The sequence below is a fragment of the Eucyclogobius newberryi genome, unplaced genomic scaffold (assembly GCF_026437365.1).
Source record: "Eucyclogobius newberryi isolate DKJ021-1_F unplaced genomic scaffold, fEucNew1.0.hap1 SCAF_11, whole genome shotgun sequence".
In the NCBI taxonomy this organism is placed as follows: Eukaryota; Metazoa; Chordata; class Actinopteri; order Gobiiformes; family Gobiidae; genus Eucyclogobius; species Eucyclogobius newberryi.
This window is the reverse complement of record NW_027315735.1, coordinates 6,864,445-6,885,279: the sequence shown is the minus strand read 5'-3', so window position 1 is coordinate 6,885,279 and position 20,835 is coordinate 6,864,445. Positions and strand designations below refer to the sequence as shown.

At 42.9% G+C, this 20,835-nt stretch overlaps 1 protein-coding gene across 2 annotated transcripts in view; it reads right to left on the bottom strand.

Annotated features, from left to right (window-relative positions):
• Positions 1 to 6,742: 6,742 nt before the first annotated feature.
• Positions 6,743 to 20,835, bottom strand: part of lingo2 (leucine rich repeat and Ig domain containing 2) — a 438,908-nt gene continuing 424,815 nt past the window's right edge. For both annotated transcript variants that reach the window (XM_072435292.1, XM_072435300.1), the window contains one exon: positions 6,743 to 8,624. In XM_072435292.1, the coding sequence (XP_072291393.1) occupies positions 6,771 to 8,612 (1,842 nt within the window). In that variant the 5' untranslated portion in view covers positions 8,613 to 8,624 and the 3' untranslated portion in view covers positions 6,743 to 6,770. The remainder of the gene's footprint in view (positions 8,625 to 20,835) is intronic.

The following is a 20,835-nucleotide window of genomic DNA, read 5'->3' as shown; positions in this document are numbered from 1 at the left end:
CACAAATTAAAGTAGGAATTGTGGTGCCTGGGGAAACAAAACAAAAATGATAAAAATGCACTTGGATTTCCAAATATCGAATTTGATTCTACATTAGCTTCTAAAACTGCGAGCTGCAATTGGCTTCAATTGGGTCCAGCTAAACAGTATGGTATCTCATAATATTTTGTGAGACTGATGTGTGGTCACCAAAACAGCCCAGTTTCTTCAGTTTGTGATATTTGGAGTCTAATGCTAATACTTCCATTGAAAATACATTAGAGCTAATGTATAGGATGGTATGTCTTTAGAATGCAGGCATTCTGTTAACACACACTGTAAGGTTATTTTATATTTATGCAACCTACTTTACAACATTGTTTAAAAGAGAGGTACTCTCTTGTGTAATTGATCAATGAGTATTTGTTTTTTCTAACCCTTGGTAGTTTTTTTCCCCTCTTGAGTCCCTTCTCTGGGGATTTTGAGCTTTTATTGATAAAACACAATTGTGTTCCTCTGAGACCCCATTCCCACAAACTGGTGGAATTCCCACACTCTGAAGCACTTATTAAACTTTGATGAGGTTGGGCTTTGAAATGTTAACCCAGCACACTTCTAAGTGTACATGTTACATAAGCCTCAGAGCAGTGGGTAATGTGTCTTCACCTGCACGCACATCTCACACCTGGATCACAAGGTACTTTCAAGTCATTGCTGTTAACATTGATGGGCTATTTGTATGTAGAAGACTTTGAGCAAAATTGTGATTCTCAAACTTGTCATACTGTTTGAAATGTGGGGCCTCAGGCAAAGATTGGGAACAAATCTGTACATCCCAATGGAGGACCACAAACTCACATGTTTGAAGAGAATTTTAATAGAAAAACATATCGAGTTTTTTTCATAAACCATGTCAAAGTGCAATGGAAATGCTAACTGTGGTTGCCTGGAGGCCCACCATGTTTTTGGGACTGTCCTCATCCATCTTCTTCCGCTTAAAGGCGGTATGGACGATTTTTCGGCGATTTGAGAACGCAGGCGGAAGTGCGCATGCGCACTCCCCCGTGCGGTCTGATACAACACACACGTGCGTTTGTTTATTAGCGCAACAGAGCGCATCGCATCGCTCGTCTCCCGTAGATTTCAGTCCACTTCTGCGTCAGCTCGAACTGTCTTTCTCCGTCTTTATTTTGCCCCGTACACTGAGGGAACTATATTATGATAGGTCCATGCGCTTAGGCACGCGGAAACGTGGGGACGAGCCTGACGCGGCTGCAGGTGAGCGGTAGGTGCGTTTTATGATTGATACGTAGCAGGACAAATGATTTATCCACGCCACGAGGAAATATGATCGTCCATACCACCTTTAACTGGGGCCAAGCAGTCTAAGAAGGGACTCCCAAACACACCAGACACTTCCCCCAACTCCTCCGGGGGGACCCCAAGGTGTTCACTGAGAGACATAATCCCTCCAGCGTGTCCTGGGTCTTTCCCAGGGAGGTGCCTTGGAGGCATCCTGAACAGATGCCCAAGCCACCTCAGCTGACATGGAGGAGCAGTAGCTCTACTTTGAACTCCTCTCTTGTGACTGAGCTCTGAGACTGTAAGAGAGCACCCAGCCCCCCTGCGGAGAGAACTCATTTTGACTGCTTGTATCCACGGTCTTGCCCTTTTCGGTCGTTATCAGCTCATAACCATAGGTAGGAACACAGTTTGACCGGTACATCGAGAGCTTTGCCTTTCGACACCTTCTTCACCACAACAATCCGATGCAGCGATCGCATCACTGAAGACACTGCACCACTCTGCCTGTCAATCTCATGCTCCATCCTTCTCTGAGATACTTGAGCTCCTCAACTTGGGAGAAGGACTCCCCACCCACCTGGAGCCACCTTTTTCCTGATGAGAACCATTGGAGGTGCTGATCTTCATCCTAGCTGCTTCACACTCGGCTGCAAACCGTTTAAGTACATGTTTCAGGTCAAAGTTTGATGGAGCCATCAGGACAACATTGTCTGCAAACTGCAGAGATGTGGTCCCCAAACCGGACACCCTCCGACCCCTGACTGCACCTAGAAATTCTCTCCATAAAAACAATGAACCAAACCAGTGACAAAGGGTGGAGTCCAACATTAACTGGGAGCAGGTCTGACTTACTGCCGGCAATGCAAACACAGCTCCTGCTCTGGTCATACAAGTACCGGGCAGCTCTAAGAAAAGGGCCCCAGACTCCATACTCTTGGAGCACCCCCCAAATGACACCCCGAGTGACTCGGTCCAAAGCCTTCTCAAGATCCACAAAGCACATGTAGACTGGTTGAACAAACTACCTTGAACCCTCAAGCACCCGATGGAGAGTATAGCGCTCTACCCCCGGAGCCCTGCCACAGAGTAGTTTGTCAACCACTTCAGTGACTTCCGCTTTGGTAATGGACGAGTCAGCCTCTGAGTGCTCTTCTTCAGAAGATGTGATAGTGGTATTGAGGAGGTCCTCAAAGTATTCCTTCTACCGTCCGACGACATCCCCAGTGGAGGTCAACGTCTCCACCAACACGAAGCGCTGCTTCCCCCTCCTGAGGCTGATGGTTTGCCAGAATTTATTTTGGGGCCGCGTTATATGGCCTCCCGGAACTCCACCCAGCCCCGGGTTTTTGTTTCTGCGACAGCACAAGCCTCAGGAACCCTACAAGCCAAAGTGGCCTAATTGGCCTCGTTCTTCAGCCTGACAGCATCCCTTACTTCCGGTGTCCACTACCGAGTTCGGGGGTTGCCGCCCCAACAGGCACGTGAGACCTTGCGACCACAGCTCTGAACAGCCACATTGACAATGGTCGAGAACATGGTCCACTCGAACTCAATGTCCCCAACCTCACCCAGGATCATGGAGAAGCTCTTCCTGAGGTGTGAGGTGAAGACCCTGCTGACAGAGGGCCCAACAGACCCTCATAATGCGCTTGGGCCTGCCCATTCTGTCCGACAGCCAGCGGATCTGCCAGCGGATCCAACTCACCACCAGGTAGTGATCGGTAGACAACTCTGCCACCCTCTTCACTCAAAACACACGGCCAGAGGTCAGACGACACAACGTCAATCATTGACCTCCAATCTAGGGTGTCCTGGTGCCACGTGCACTGATGGACAACCTTGGGGTTGAACATGGTGTTTGTTCTGAACTATCCAGGGAGGTCGTTCTTCCCAATTACTTCTCTCCAGGTGTCACTGTCGTGGGGGTTGAATTCTCCATCAGAACAACAGCGTCCCTGGTCAGTGCACTGTCCAGTACTCTGCTGTTCGGCCCATAGGCTGACAAAACAATGAGAGACCTGTCCCCAACCCGAATGCATAGGGACACAACCCCCTTGTTCACTGGGGATAACTCCAACACCTGGCGGCTGAGCTGTGGGGCAGCAAGCCCACACCAGACCGCCACCTCTCCCCGCAGGCAATGCCAGAGAAGTAGAGCATCCAGTCCCTCTTGAGGAGATGGGTTCCAGAGCTTGGAGGTGAGGCAGACTCTACCTGGTCGGTACAGCTTGACCTCTCGCACAAGCTCAGGCTCTTTCCCCCCCAGTGAGGTAACATTCTATAACCCCAGAGTCAGTTTCTGTGTCTGGAGATCCAGTCGTCGAGGCCCTCGCCGTCGACCGTTTCCCAGATCTTTCTGCACAGGCCCGTTGCGGATTTTTTTGCAGGTGGTGGTTCCACGGGAGGACTGCTGCACGTTGCTTGTTTCTGGGACTTTTGATCCTGTTCTAGTGCTTTAGTTTAGCTCTGGTCTAGTCCAGGTTTAGTTTTAGGCCTGCTTTAGTCCCACTTCTGATGCAGTGTATGTGCATGTGTGAATGCACCAATATCGTGACATCAGTAATGCATAACATTTTCTTGTCCTGTTATGCCTATGTAGAATGAGGGACAAGAATTTAATTTAATTGAAGTGTGTGTGTATATATATATATATATATATATATATATATATATATATACAGGGTTCAGGATAAGCGGTATCGCATCGCAAAACGCAACGCAATTTCTCTCAAATGCGATGCATTTGTCATAAAAAAGTGCTTTTGTGTCGCAGCTTTTGCGATACAAAAATGCGTGTTCAATTGTATAACCAAAGCGCCTAAAAGTACTGATCACTCGTCAATCGATCATCAATAATGGCATGACACATGTGGACGCTGTGTTGACATGACGAGTCCCGCTGCTGTCTCAGACCGCGAGTCTGAAAGTGGGAGGAGCCACGTGCGGTAAAGTTTGCGTCAGATTCAGACTTCCGAGTTCAATAGCTCCTAAACGCAAAAGTCTTTGCAGATCATACACAGCCAAAATATTCATATTTACACTGCCAAGTGACCACAACCTCGTTTCAAAAATCAGATGTGTATTTCGGGCGCAGCGAATTACACTGATCCGAATGTGCAGCTCGAGCCGAGACGAGTGCTTAGGGACCGTCATCAAATGTGCAGCCGGAGCAGAGACGAGAGTACTTAGGGACCATCAAGTAGAAAAATGGAATGGAACGTCAAATAGAGCAGTACAATTTGAATAACGCATAAAATACACCATGATGGACACCACAGCACCCTTTATTTTTCCATCAGAAGCTTAATACATATTTTATGTGAGTGTAATGACAATTAATATGTAAATGAGACTCCTGCAAATAGTCATCTGATTGATGATGATATGGAAGAAAGTTGTAAATGAGGCCATCTGACTTTGTGTTGATTAATTTGTTCAGCAACAAATTTTATTTGCAAGTTTTCTGTTTTATTTAAAGAAAAAATGTTTAAAAGATAATTTGTTAAGAGTTTTTTTTTAAATAGAATGTTTACAAATACATTTAAATAAATAATCGTGTTGTATCAATGGAAAATATTGATTGTTAGTCACTTTCGTGTTTTGCTATGCAATTATGAAATTGCTGTACAAATTTCGAAAAATTAACGGATTGTTTAGCAGCACCGCTATACAAGTGAAAATCCTTAACCTGAACCCTGAGAGTTATATATATATATATATATATATATATATATATATATATATATATATATATATATATATATATATATATATATATATATATATATATATATATATATATATATATAAACTCTCACCTCAACCTCCGCGGGTGGTCCCCTTTCAAGCTCGGGTCTGGGAGGCCTGGGAGCTTGAGGGTTCTGCGCAGTATCTTTGCTGTTCCTAGCACTGTCCTTTTCTGGACGGAGATATCCGATGTCTTTCCTGGGATCTGCTCAAGCCATTCTTCCAGTTTGGGGGTCACTGCCCCGAGTGCTCCTATACCTTCATGCTCCTGGCCTTCTCCAGCTCCTCTCTCAGGCCTTGGTATTTCTCTAGTTTCTTATATATATATATATATATATATATATATATATATATATATATATATATATATATATATATATATATATATATACATATATACATATACAAATATACAACTATTGCTTGGATTAGCTAGGGGAACTTACCATGATCCATATCTTATGGATTGTATCCAAGGAGCACATTCAACCAGGCCCTACAATGTCCTGGGATCAAACTTGCTATCAAATGTTTTTTCCACCTCTGTATTTGTGTGTAATACAAAATCTCTCTACCTCTACCTTGTTGTGAATAATTGAAAAATAATACAATAAACATAACCCTGTGGCTTACCCAGCCCCAGTTTCTCAAATACATAAGACAGACCCTTGTTACAAATACATCTCGATTTATTTCACATACATTTTTAAACTGTAACTTTTTTTGAAGTTTTTTTTCACAATCTAAATGATTCAAACAACAAAATGAGAAACTACCACAACAAAGTCAAATTTTCCTACCGGGGGAAAATGATACAAATGTCACTAGTTAAATTGACGCATGTAGTTTGCCAACCAGTAACGATACAGTCAAAGGAATAAAAAAGACAAAAAAAAGGACAAGAAGGTGTTTCGCAGGGGTACTTTGACCAGTAATGGGTCACTGTTATATAGATCCAAAAGTAATGTGAATCCTGAACAGTGTTGGCAAGATTTTAAAATAATTCTCAACTCGTTTACATATAAATTTGTATATTTTCATTGATAAATAATATATATTTATTCATATCTATAGGTCAATTGGGAGATAGGGACAGAGAATCATTCATAGAAACCCTTCCTACATCCTTGGAAAAGTCAGCAATGCTCACTGTTTTATACCAATTTTGGCTAATGCATCCCATAATATTGCTATGAATGTTTTGTTGTATGTTACACATACATGTACATAATAAAGCATTAGGTACACATATGCAAAGTATTAAACATAGGGATTTATGGCCTGCTGTGTTGATTGGGTGAATAAGCATGGCGCAAGACTAAACAAAGTAGGTTAATAGTTAGATACAAATGTTTCCTGTACATGGTTGAGTCCATAGATCCCACCCCCAAAAATGTTCTTTTTTGGGTATATAAATTTTTTATATATCAATTTCAAATCTCATAACTGACACAAATTCACGTTAGGTCCTTTGTGACAAAAGTTCCATCGTTGCTCATCGGTTGAAAATTTGACATTACTGGCAGTTATGTCAAAGGATGTCCACCTGGCATTTTTTTTTTTATATCTCCACATTTGGGAAAAGTTTTGTTCATTTCCATTGATTTAAGATAACGTCTTCGCTTAGAAGTCCTCCTTAAACTCTACCCCATTCTCAAGTTCAGTAATCCGATTTGAACAAAAAATACATTGTACTGCACTTTGGGCTTAGTTAAAATCCACGGAGCTATAAAAGAAAGTCACATCATTTTCATGTTGAAGCGGCGTCCGGCTGCTTGTCCTTCTGCCGAGTCCACGTTGGTGCCGTTCGACTTTGAGCGGGGCACATATTCAACGTCAATGTTATTTTTATGCTTTCCCTTCCCTCTGCTCCACACGAAAAGGAGAAGGAAACAAAACAAAACCACACCCAGGAATGTAAAACACCCCATGGCTGTCGACACCAAAATTGTCTTTAGGTCCAAACCCAGGGTGATGTTGCTGGTTCCGTTAACGGTGGAGTTGCTAGGGTCCGTGTAGTATAGGGTCCTGTTTGCATACAAGGAACCAAGGCTCTTCACAGCTAAGGAGGTCATGAGGGTATCGTTCCCTGCAGTATTGGATGCGAGGCAAAGGTACACACCACTATCTTGTATCTCCGCTGATTTGATCTCTAGGGTGCCATTATTGTGGACCATAACCCTTCCGTGATTCCTACTTGTTAAGACTCGCCCCCTCGGGGACAGCCAAGAGACTACAGGTCGTGGTGTCCCTTCAGCACTGCAGCGTAGGATGGCTTGTTGGCCCTCATCCACCGTTACCGTTTGCGTTTTATTCTCGCGAATTTTTGGCTTGGTGCACGTCACGTAATAAGACAATAGCGTTTCCTTAAATTCCTTAAAAGGCCTGCCCCGGATTCCCTCAGGTGTGCTGCATTCCGGCTGTGAGTCTCCGAAGAAAATGGTATGTCTTTTCTGCAATATCCACATGAGACGGCAATCGCACACCAAGGGATTGTTATCGATCAAAAGAACTTCAAGGGTCTCTGGGGATTGGAAAACTCCATTTTCCAACGTGTCTAGATGGTTGTGAGAAACATTGAGGACTTTGAGCTGTCGTAGTCCTTGAAACGCATAGGGTTCTATGGCGGTAAGCTGTGCCCTGACAAGGTGTAACTCCCGTAGGCGAACCAACTCTGACAGCATTACACCTTCAATGTGCTGGATACGGTTGTAAGATAGGTTGAGATGGGTTAGAAATGGAAGATGTTTCAAAGCTTGGTAAGGAAAAGAAGACAGGTTTGTGTTGGTAATAAACAGCGTGGTAAGGTTGAGACCGTGCAATGTATTGGCAGGAACGTGATCCAGGGAAGGCCAGTGGTCGATCTCCAAATGCCGCAGCCGGAATAGTTTCTTGAAGGAGTAGGGATGCAAAGTGCTGATGCTGAGGTATCGAAGATGAAGGCTGACCAGGTTGTGCAGATGGGAAAGCGCTTCAGTTGGTACAATGGTCAAATTGCACCGCTCCAACGTAAGAATCTCCAGGCTCATGAGGCCACTAAACGAACGGTGTGAAACGTAGACCAGATCATTGTCCCCAACTTCCAGAAACTTTAGATTGTGCAAGTCCTGGAACATGTAATCCAAAAGTATGACAATTTTGTTATCACTTATATCCAACCGGGTCAAATTGGTCAGGGCTGTAAAGACGCCCAAAGGAATGAGCTTAATTCGATTGCTCTTCAGACTGAGCGAGTGCATGTTATACAACGCATTGAAGGCTCCCGGTTCCACGTAACTGATGATATTCCCACTAAGGTCCAACTCCTCCAGCCCGGGAAAGTTCATGAAGTCATCCGGGTTGATCATGGTCAGCTTGTTCTTGCTGAGGTCCAGGATCCTTGTCTCTGTGGGGATGCCGTCAGGTATGGTGGGCATCCTCTTGCGGTGACAGACGACCGCCTTGGTTTGGGCCGAGCACTCGCAGCGAGAGGGACATCCCAGCGCAGAGCCCACGAACACAGCCACCAGGGCCAGTCCCAGGAATGGTTGCCAGCATGAGACGACCGTGTGCAGCATGACTTTGCTAAAGCAGTCGACCATTCTGTCACGGTTCTGCAACAGACACAAACAAGAGACACATTTATTAGAGGGCATATTATGGGAACAGTTATGTTAGAGGTGATAAATAAATGAAATGCATGCGTGAAACAGTACCTTTTAAAAAGACTTTTTCTGCATTAAAGCTATTTTATCAAATTCCAATATTACCTGACATGCAGTGAATCAGAAATACACATAAATATATAGATACATTGAGATAATGTTGTATGTTACATCACAACTGGTTCAATGATGGCAGAAAGGTTGCTGTGTACGAAGCATTTATTGCTGTTTATAATATGTAGCATGGCAATGTATGATTTTCTTTACAGTTGAAGAGTAAATCCATATTTCACAATATCATATCACACAAGCAAAAATAATTCCCAACACTCACACCTGAACATTGTAGATTTATTACGTTCATGATTTATTCGACAGCAACATTTGGGTATAAAATGTAAGATAGTTGCTAAGGCAATGTGTACGTGTAATGGAAGTAGACTGACTCGGCCAGGGAGCATTTCTTGATAACTTCTTTCTAATAAATAATATTAAATTGGGGTTTCTTATTTTTTTCCTTTATGCAAAATAGAAAACCTTGCCATTATGCATATACAATTTACATTCTCCAGACGTGCAGGGCTAGCGCATCTCTACCTGCATCCTCTGCATAAATTTCCATTAAGAAACAGCCACTCTGAAATCCATTTATGTGTGCTGTTCTTCTGCCTGTGTACTGCTCTCATATAGATCACAGAAGCCAGCGAAGATGAGGCCGGGTGAAAATTGAATGCACGTCTCCACACAAATGTACTCAGCGAGCGGTTGCAGAGACTGCACGACCATGCCTGGCTCATTTGGTGTGTCATGGGCTGTGCTAAATTTAAACAATGAGACAAATAATCCTAATTTCTCCTCGGGCCCTCAATCTGTTCACAGATTATGGTAGCAGGAGAATGTCACAATGCCCCAAATCATGTAAAAATGCAAGTAATTTTTTTGCATTACCTGGTTTAGGTTGGGTGAATGTGACAATGTGACCATGTAAACTGCCCATAGATGTTTTGTACCTGGTTCATTTATCTCTTTTGAAAACAAAAAGTGGCATAAATATTGATCTCATTTAAAATAGTTTTAGCTACTTATTAGGGATGGTCACACATGGATTTTAGTTAATATCAATATTAAATATTTGGCCAAATCTATATCAAAGCCCGCAAATATAAATATAATTTTCATGTCAGTAAAATTAATAACAAAATGTGTTTCTTTGGGTATTGTAAATATTGTGCACATTTTTAAGCATAATTGCTGGTCTATTTTCATTTAGCATTCTTTAGTCTGTACAAAAAGACAAATCTGATGCACTGGGGACAATTTGGGAACGACAATCGGTGCCAAATACTGCCAGATACCAATATTGGTGCTAATTTGTCGATATCCCTACTATTTTGTGTGAGTTAATTAAGTGAATTTCTGATTAGTATTAAGTCTAAAGTAACTAGTAGTATCGGCCACCGCACTTCGTTTCAAATTCTAACTTCAAATGATACAAATTATACAATGTCACAAGCACAACCGTCTGCTACTCTAAACGCTTCACGTTGTTGGCCATTTACCCATTTGCATTAACAAGCCTCCAAACGTTCACAAACCAGTGAACGCAAGTGAATTGTCAAGCCCAAGGACACCGCAACCTTCCCGCAATATCCAACTGCTAACTGTTTTGTCTGCTAACGCACAAAGGCAAGTCGTTTGCAAAAGGCTGTTACATTTGAAAGCTTCTCACCCGTAATGATTCCCTTTACATTCTAATTTGTACCACTCTTTCAATCTACAGAATACCGTGACTATAGATGTTTCTTCAGATAATCCATACAATTCCACCAGTTGCATCACCACATTCCATTAGATTTCATCCATATCAATCCATTGGCTCGTTGCAAATATTGACTGTCATAATGTCTTCTGAAATCATTCAACCCACTCTGCTCTTTACTTTCATGTTGCCAATTGTAAAGATTTCATGGAGTGTTTTAGTCACTCTTGGCATTTCTTAGCCCCAGCTTGCTATTAAAGTTTATCGCTTCTGCACCATATGGCTCGACTTATCATACTGGCAAATGTGTGGAAGTTTACGAAATGGGTTTTTAACAATTATGTTTGAGGCCATGAACTTTCCACGTTATGTTAATCTTTTAAACTCAACATTGACAGTAAAACGGCAGGGTCCTTTTTGAATACACGGCGAATCATGACGCTTTCAAGGTACAATGTGTAAGGTTTAGGGTGGAGGTGCTTTTAAACAAGGTTTGCTCCCGTGTGCAGTTTTTGTGACTTTAATCTGTTTTTGGGGTCAGTATTTCAAATTGAAACGTCTTCTGTTGTTTACGAATATAAATGTAAGAAAAACATTTATGAACCCATTTTTCATTATATAATGGTTTATATAAAAATAAGGTATATGTGTACGTTTTATGTGTAAAAATGGCTACAATTGCACATATTGCACATATATTTGGAAAATCTAAATCTGAAAAGTGAATATTGGTTTATTTCTTCTTGTTGATGTACAGTAAAACTACAGAGCTGTGTGTTTTTATCTTATTTACTACAAATAAATTCAAATTGCACCTATTTTTTTGGTGTTAAAACTTTAACTAATGATGTTTGGAATTATATATCATAAAATCCTTCAGTACAATCCATCAGGATCTACTTCAGTTCAAGATTGTAAGGTTTGGTGTGTGTTCCACTTTCCAGTTCAAGTTCCACTTTAAGAACTAATCTTTATGTCATTTTGGGAGAAAAATGCCTTTTCAGAAAAAATGCCTTTGAATTTACAATACCCATAAAAATATATATTAATGCAAATCTGTGAAATAAAATAACAAAACATCTGGGGGTGCAGATTGGCAATTGTAGTTGTTTCCACGTGAAAGCTTGTATGTTATTTTGCCAGTAAATGTCTAAAGAAAGGTAAAGGAAGCAGCTGAAGAACAAAATATTTCATATAAAAAGGCATCAATATTGACATTCCTCTTTTGTGTATTTTTCGGAGGCTTCTTGTAACACATCTTGTACTGGCGTGAATAATAGGCATCATTCCGTTGTTCGGCGCACTAATCCTCATCAATCCACGCACACCATTGTCTCGGATATAACAGGCGCCCAATCAATAGAGGTTGGTTTCAGTTTGCTGATTTGCAAGTGATTGATTAGCATCCTCGAGCTTATTGCTAATGGGAGCGAATTTGCATCATTCCAAGAGGAGATTTTCACGTCCTTGTCTTTGGGGCAGACTTGTTTGGCATAGTAATGAGCGAGCGCGCAAGTACGACGCATGATTGGCTGGTTTACCGAGAGATAATCAGAATAATAATGATTGACCAGCGGTAGAACAAGCTGCAATCAGGAGCGGAGAGCGACCTCCTCACCTAAACGCACCAGGGAATAAGTGTGGTATTTTGAAAGCCGCTTGACTTGAGAGCGCTGAGACAGTTCCATGTCCTGCGTTTAAATGTTGCCGAGCGTAAGTACACACTACACAGTTAGAATCTATATGGAAAGTTCTTCAGCAGAGTGGAATTTTGGTTAGGCCAAGAAGAAAAAATTGTTTCTGGTAACCCGATCGAGCTGGATTTCAAAATAAAGAAAACCTGACCTTAAACATTTTATTGCATATTTACTGGCCGTACGTTTCGAGAATGTCAAATTGTGAGAACGAATCCAAAAGCTGTGGGAAAAAAATCACCTGTGGGGATTGTAAGATATGAAAATTGCCGCACTTTTGATTGGTTTCATTTAACCTAAGCGTGCAGACCAGCTGGGTCGGCACTAGATCATACACTCCTAACTCATGGAAGTCAGAATCAGTTTGGAGTGTACGGTCTAGTGTCTGTGCAGTGGCGACAGGCATTAGCGGTGAAAATATTTTGCGTGACGGTTGAAAAGTGCTCACATCACGTAGTGACAATAAGAAAAATAGTGTGACGCCGACACTGGCAGCCTGTCATGGGTTCGTTCGCCACTTTCAAAGTTCCAAAAACTGCTGGAAATGCCTATTAGCAAGTGTTCCATTTGGTCAACGCGACTCCAAATTACAGCTAGGCACTTACAAACAATGGCGCTTTGGAAAACTTTTTGGGACGAGTAGCTCATCGAACACGTGCGCACGGCGCGGAGGCACCGCTGCTCTGTGGTTGTCTGCTAATGGCTCTTTCCCTGTGGTTGGACTAGTATAGATGTAGAGAACTATTTTATTCAATATCTGCATACCAATAACGCCACTTCAATGCAAAGCGCTCTCTTCTGAGAAAAGAAAACTGTCTGCAAAACCTGTGCGAGGATTCTAAAATATATATATATATATATTTTTTTTTTTAATTGATTTTTTTTCAATGTTACCAGAAACACACTATTTTTTTTGTATTCATGTATCATTTATTTATGGGAGTGTCTGCAGTGCCGCTGCGCGCGGCCAAAAAAGCCATGTTATTTTTGTGCCGGCCGCGCACCGCGGCTCCTGAAACTGCGCCGCTATTTGACCGCCTTTTAGCGCCGTTTTAGACCGCGCCAGGTTAAGGTTAAGGTTAAGGTTAGGGTTAGGGTTAGGGTTAAGGTTAAGGTTAGGGTTAGGGTGATCAGTGAAATTAGCAAATACATAAAAACACACTTACATACAATATGAGTTACGAACCGGATAGTCCTTAATCAGTGCTTTAGAAATAACTAAAAGGCATACAATAATTGAATTAAAAAAGTTATCCAATTGGTAAATACTTTGATCTGATGTTCAGCAGACATTTTAGATAATCAGGTAAACTTAAAGTTAAAGGTAAAGAGCCTCATAAACAAACAAAATGCTGTTATCTGCTCACATCCAACGACTCCCATCCTACTTTAGAGTATAAGTGACTGGTGAGTTCTGTCTCCTGCTCCTGTGAAAAACCTTAGAGCTGAACCTTAGAGCTGAATGATAAACTGAGTTCAGAGGTTTTAACACTGTTGCCTGTATGACTGTATGCCTATATATAATATCACCATAATCTATAACTGAGAGAAATGTAGCCTGGATTAACTGTTTTCTACAGTGAAGAGGAAAACACGTTTTATCTCTAAAGAAGAATGAGGATCTGGCTTTAAGATTATTTGTCAGCTCTTGTACGTGTTGAAAATGTATTGAAATAAAGTTTATCATCGATCCAGCTGCCCAATTATTTGTAGTGTTGTACTTTGTGTGTCACTAGAGTGTCTTTTGGAGAACATTTAGTTCTAGTTGAATTCATTAAAATTTTAAATTAAGACAACAAAATATTTTATACATAAGATATTCTTTGTTCACAGAATATGAATATATCAGGATTTGCTTGTTTTGTCAACACTCTAATAAGTCTATTTTTGATTGAATACTTTGCACATTTATGTAAATAAATGAAGACCTTTTTTTTTTAATGTACCTTAATAAAGCCTTTCTGCCTGATTGGTTTACTCCACACACACACACACACACACACACACACAAACACACAAATGCGCACTCACGCAGGCACGCACGCATACATATTTAGTGACATACCATTACATAGATCATGATTTTACATTGTGTTTATTATAAACTGCAGTGTTCAGGGTTGAACAGGTCTGGTTTGAGTTCCTGTTCAAAACTGCAAATTCAATGTCACTTTCCCTTGTAGCAAGTAGTGATTTTGAAAAAGACTTTGCAACCTTTTTTGAGCACTTATTCATGAGTTCGGAGTTGTGGGTGGTTATAAGTGACATGGTGACATTTTCTGTGCATTCAAGCCTCAAAAAACAAGGTTACTTAAATGCGCTTGAATCAAATACAACTCTGAGTGAGCTAATAACACATGCTAAGAAGGCTTTTAAAAGTCCAATTTTTTTGTTGTGCTGCCCGGCGGTCGAGTGGTTAAGTCACAGCACATATGCCAGGCTCCAAGTGCAGCCGGCCAGTGTCATGAGTATGAATCTTGACAATTTACTGCATGTCCTGTCCTCCCATCTCTCTCACTCCCCATCTTAACACCTACCTTTCCTGTCTAAAAAGCCATGTTTTTTAATATGACTCTTATTAAATCATAGAGATGTTGCTCTTTTTACTGCACATCCTTACGGTTTTACTACACGGTGCAGCTGTGGCGTTTACCGACTATCCACCCACTGTTGCCACGGCGCAGCTTTTATAAAACCTCTCCAGTGCGCTGACAGCTGGATGCTCGGCTGATTCCTGCCATAATCTCCCCAATTTCACTGTGAACAACAAATAATGAGTCGTACGCCGCGCTCCCGTCTGATTTGGTGCAGATTGCGTGCTTGTCTTTCAAACTTAATTGTTGACAAGACAGAGCGCACACTGGTAATTTATTTTGCAATCTATAACAATCAAGTCACGGGTAAATATTATTTTAATACAAGACAAGGCCGGTAGTATCTGATGTCGACTTGCTCCTTTGTTACACAGTTTTCGTTTTGTGATGTTTGATGGAAATTGTTGTTGTGTGTGTACTATTCTTTTGGAAGCAAGTGCTGTAACAATTATATTTCTTTTCATCCAAACAGTAAATTATTGAAAGCGTACTCACCAATTTACAATTTGCCAATGTTTTGGATTAAGGGGGCAAAATCAATCCCGATCAAATTGAAATCACAGTTTTAATGGTCGAAATTAACTATTCAAGTTTCATCATTTCCTACGCAAATAACAAGTATATCCAAAAGTAGTTTTGACCTCAGATAGTCAAATGTCTGGGTTAGGGTTAGTTTTTTTTTAATAGTTTAGCAGTTCTTTCAAATATTAATGTTTTTGGATGTAGTAGCTGATGTGCACATAAACCAACTAAATACTAAAGTGGGAAATCGACTAGGAACTAGAAATTGGTTTGAAAATGGCATAAAAACACAAAAATATGTGGCTGACAAGAGCAAGTGAGAGAAAGTAGACAGCAGCGATTGGACAAAGTAAAGAAAAATGCATTTAAATGGGGTACCAAGCAAAGTTGCCACCTTATTTAAATTGACTGAATTTCTAAAGTTGTACTTTATATTGTAGAAAAAGCTTCAGTTGTACACCGACATACTTTATATTGTGTCAAAATATGGCTCTAAACTTAAAGGTCCCATAACATGCAAAATCGACTTTTCAGAGCTTTTAACCTTCTTACATTGCTATTTGTGCTTCATATTTTGCTTTTTGATTGATTCCCGCAGTGTTTAGCTATATTACAGACTATCTCTTTTCCTCGAATCTCCAAACTGACGGGGGGTGTCTACAAGACCGCGTCATAACCACAGGCACGCGTCACCATCCGGAGCGGAGCGGCGCGGCGCACCGCGGAGCTGACAGCTGTGGGGGACACACGCTCTCGCTGAGACTACGTCACGGGTGGGCGGGGCACACATGCGCTCTGAGACTACGTCACGGGTTGGGCGGGGGAGCCAGATCGCTCTTCGCAAGGGTGGGGGCGAATATCAAACCAAGCCGTTTGCATTTCCGGGTCGGTGAGGGGGTCCAAGGTCTGGGTGATATTTCTTAACTATTATGTTAAGGGTGTTGCACAACCCTTATTATTATCAATTATACACTTAGGATAGACTACGAAACGTGAAAAAAAGCATGTTATGGCACCTTTAAATTTAGATGTCCATACACATTGGAATTATTCAGCAACACACTCAGGATGACAAATAAGAACAGGTTTAAAAACAAAAACATAACCCATGGACTCGGTGCAGGAGGTGGGGGACAGAAGGGTCCTGGCTAAATTCACATCTATGCTGGACCATGTGTGCCACCCCCTGCAGGACACTCATGTCCGCTCTGGAGAGCAGCTTCAGTGAGAGACTGATCCATCCTCGCTGTGTGAAGGAGAGGTTTCGCAGGTCTTTCCTTCCTGCTGCTGTCAGACTGTATAACAAACACGAGGAGTCCTGAACACGTGCAATACTTGACTGACTTAATCATGTGCAATACCGTCATTTTCATGTGCAATACTGACTTAACCATGTGCAATACCGTCATATTCATGTGCAATTACTGTCATACTCACAAGCTATTAAGGCCATAGTCATGTGCATATAACTGATATAAATAAGAGTGTTGACTTACCATTAGTATTAGTATTATTTAGTCTTATGCTAGCTATTTTTACTTTATTATTATTTACTTTATTTTATTATTATTTTATTTATTTTCCTCCATTCCCTATTAAGATATGAGAGGAGTTTTGTTAAGAGTTTTTTGTTTTGTTTATAAGAGTTATTCTATTAAGAGTGTTTTTTTAAACATCTGTCCTTTCCCCCTGTATCTACTGCGTTATAACACCAAAATTTCCCCACGTGTGGACAATAAAGGATTATTTTATCTTATCTTAGCTCTTATCTTATCTTATCATGTTCGTACACAAATTTGCCATAATATGATACACTGCCCCCTACAGGATGCACGGCCCTCTTCCCTCGCTTCAGTTTTGTTTGACAGAACTCATGTGAACAAGAGGAGCATCGTCTTGAGGATTGGTGTGAAGTTTGTCCTGAAGTGCGGAGAACAATAATATTGAAGTGTGAACACGCCCAAATTTACCATCGTTTATTGGGATTTTTGTTGTTGCCATGGACATCGAAGCAACTGGTCAATTGCCTGTCTGAAGGGACGAGCTAAATACACTGAGAAGTTCAGACCTTTAGAAAGAACCTGTTTTTTTGGTCCGGTTTTTCACCCAACTTTCCTCATTGTTATCAGGCTGGCTGAGGTTATTCTCTTTCCTCATGTCTTGTGGTTTGGTTGTGTCTTTACATGACGCTCTTTGGTCTCGTGTCGTTTCATCGCCCCAAGTGTCTGCATGAATGGTTAATTGATGTAAAGTTCTTTGAAATGTGACCATTTACCATTCATGACTACTTTTTAAAATAGTTTGTATCACTCCTGGACAAAAGAAGGATTACACCGACTTGTTTCTGATAAATAAATATGTTTTTTTGGTTGAATTTTCTAGTTTCTGCCAACATCTGTACAATACAATCTGTCATATTAAAATAGGTTGGGTTAACGTTCTAGAATTTGATAATGTCATGATCTCAGATCATGCAAAAGCCTGTGTAACTCTGTGAAAGACGTTTGAATGCAATATCCAAAATAGAAATGCAGAAATGTTGAACCGTCATTATTTATTTGGGATTTGCTCCATAAACCTGCAAAATTAGTCTCATAGATACAGTCGGCAGCGCGTCATATTTGGGGGCGTGGTCTGCCCCGGGGAAAAACTGTTGGTTGATTCAATAGGAAACTCACATTTTACCCCTCTTCTAATACATTTCCTGGTGAATTATGTCTATTTTAAGCATAAATGATTCAAATCAAGTTACATCTGAGTCTTATTAATGTTTTTTTGAGGCAGCATTGCCTCAAAGTTAAATTGTTCCATAGATGTTAAAATGCAGCAGGCGGCGCCGTAGCCTATAATATACAAATTCTTCTTCATGTCTTTGCGTCTGTATTTGACACAATACAACACCTTTGGAGTTGAATAATGACATGGAAAGATTTTTTATTTACCTTTGGTTCACTTATTATTCATGTGGATAGTCCCAGTAATTACAGAGATATGGAAACCAGGTCAACAAATCTGCAATCTGACAGTGAAACAGCAAATTCTACCGTAGCATTCTGACCTGTCCCCAGCTCAGTTTGAAACGATAGGGGTTCGAGAATGTTGTGGTTTCACATGAACGCGATCTATTCAAATGTACCAATTCTTTCTATAGTATGCTTTCTAAATAGGTATAAAAACTAATTCCAAAATTAAATACACCCATTTTAATCAACCAAATAGTCAAAATATCCAATGGTTTGCGTCAAGAAGCAAAATAATCGGAAAAGTATACCAAAAATGACTCATGGCGATATATCGATATAGCACATCAGCCCACACTATCGATACTGTATCAACAAATTTAGTTTCATGGCACACTCCTAATCTATACAGTATATGACTACACAACTCTCAATACGCCATTTCCCTTTATCGTGCACATTACTGCTCAGGATTTCCGCTGATGTAGGACTACTCCATCCTTCCTTCCATCCGTGGTGAGAAGTGGCAGCGGTGCAGTGGTTGGCAGATAAGTCCTGAGCTGGAGGTGTTTCCGTAATGTGGCCCCTGCCCCACATTAGCGCGGGGTGAGCTCCCGAGAGCCTGACGATAGCGGCTAATGGTGTCTGACTCAGCATAAATAAGCGCACAGCCCATTTTGCACAAGGCTCCCAGGCTGGCCCACGCACCGGTGCATATATAGCCCGTACATTGACCCGTACATCATCAACCCCACGTCAATCTCACACAATGGAATATGGCGTGGACAGGACGAAAAGAAAACAGTTTTGACACGATTGGAAATGTTTCCTATGGACAACTAATATCCTATCAGATGATAAAACAATACAAGTTCCAATCAATGTCCATTCTTTTCTTTTTAAAGGACACACATTATGCATTATGTGTATCTCCTCCTTGAACCGACACCTTAACGTGGTGGAGGGGTTTGAGTGCCCGAATGATCCCGGGAGCTATGTTGTCGGGGGCTTCATGCCCCTGGTAGGGTCTCCCAAGGCAAACAGGTCCTAGGTGACGGGTCAGACAAAGATCGGTTCAGAAGCCTCTTATGACGACGACACAATCAAGGCAGTTCACGTCGCCCGGATCGGCGTCACCGGGGCCCCATCCTGGAGCCAGGCCTGGGATGGGTGCTCCATGGCGAGCGCCTGGTGGCCGGGTCTTACCCCACGGGGCCCGGCCGGGCACAGCCCGAAAGAGCGACGTGGGGCCGCCCTCCCGTGGGCCCACCACCCGCAGGAGGATCCATAAGGGGCCGGTGCAGAGAGATCTGGGCGGCAGTCGACGGCAGGGGCCTCGGCGACCAGATCTCCAGACACAGAGACTAACTCTGGGGACATGGAATGTCACCTCGCTGGGGGGGAAAGAGCCTGAGCTTGTGCGGGAGGTTGAGCGATACCGACTAGATATAGTCGGCCTCACCTCCACGCACAGTTTGGGCTCTGGAACCCATCTCCTCGAAAGGGGCTGGACGCTCCACTTCTCTGGTGTTGCCCGCGGGGAGAGGCGGCGGGCTGGTGTGGGCTTGCTGATAGCCCCTCAGCTCAGCCGCCACGTGTTGGAGTTTACCCCGGTGAACGAGAGGGTCGCGTCCCTCCGCCTTCGGGTGGGGGACAGGTCTCTCACTGTTGTGGCGGCCTACGGGCCGAACAGCAGTGCAGAGTACCCGGCCTTCTTGGAGTCCTTGGGAGGGGTACTGGACAGTGCACCGACCGGGGACTCCGTTGTTCTACTGGGGGACTTCAACGCCCACGTGGGCAATGACAGTGACACCTGGAGAGGGGTGATTGGGAAGAACGGCTTCCCCGATCTGAACCCGAGCGGTGTTCAGTTATTGGACTTCTGTGCTAGCCACGGATTGTCCATAACGAACACCATGTTCAAGCACAAGGGTGTCCATCAGTGCACGTGGCACCAGGACACCCTAGGCCGGAGGTCAATGATCGACTTAGTTGTCGTGTCATCAGACCTCCGGCCGCGTGTCTTGGACACTCGGGTGAAGAGAGGGGCAGAGTTGTCAACCGATCACCACCTGGTGGTGAGTTGGATCCGCTGGCGGAGGAGGAAGCCGGACAGACTTGGCAGACCCAAGCGCATTGTGAGGGTCTGTTGGGAACGTCTAGTGGAGCCCTCTGTCAGTAGGGTATTCAACTCGCACCTCCGGGAGAGCTTCTCCCATGTCCCGGGGGAGGCTGGGGACATTGAGTCCGAGTGGACCATGTTCTCCGCCTCCATTGTTGATGCGGCTGCTCGGAGCTGTGGTCGCAAGGTCTCCGGTGCCTGTCGTGGCGGCAACCCCCGAACCCGGTGGTGGACACCGGAAGTAAGGGATGCCGTCAGACTAAAGAAGGAGGCCTATCAGGCCACTCTGGCTTGTAGGTCTCCGGAGGTCATCGACGGGTATCGGCAGGCCAAGCGAGCCGCGGCTCGTGCTGTCGCAGAGGCAAAAACCCGGGCCTGGGAGGAGTTCGGGGAGGCCATGGAGGAGGACTATCGGTCGGCACCAAAGAAATTCTGGCAAACCGTCCGGCGCCTCAGGAAGGGGAAGCAGTGTCTCACAAACACCGTTTACGGTGCGGGTGGAGGCCTGC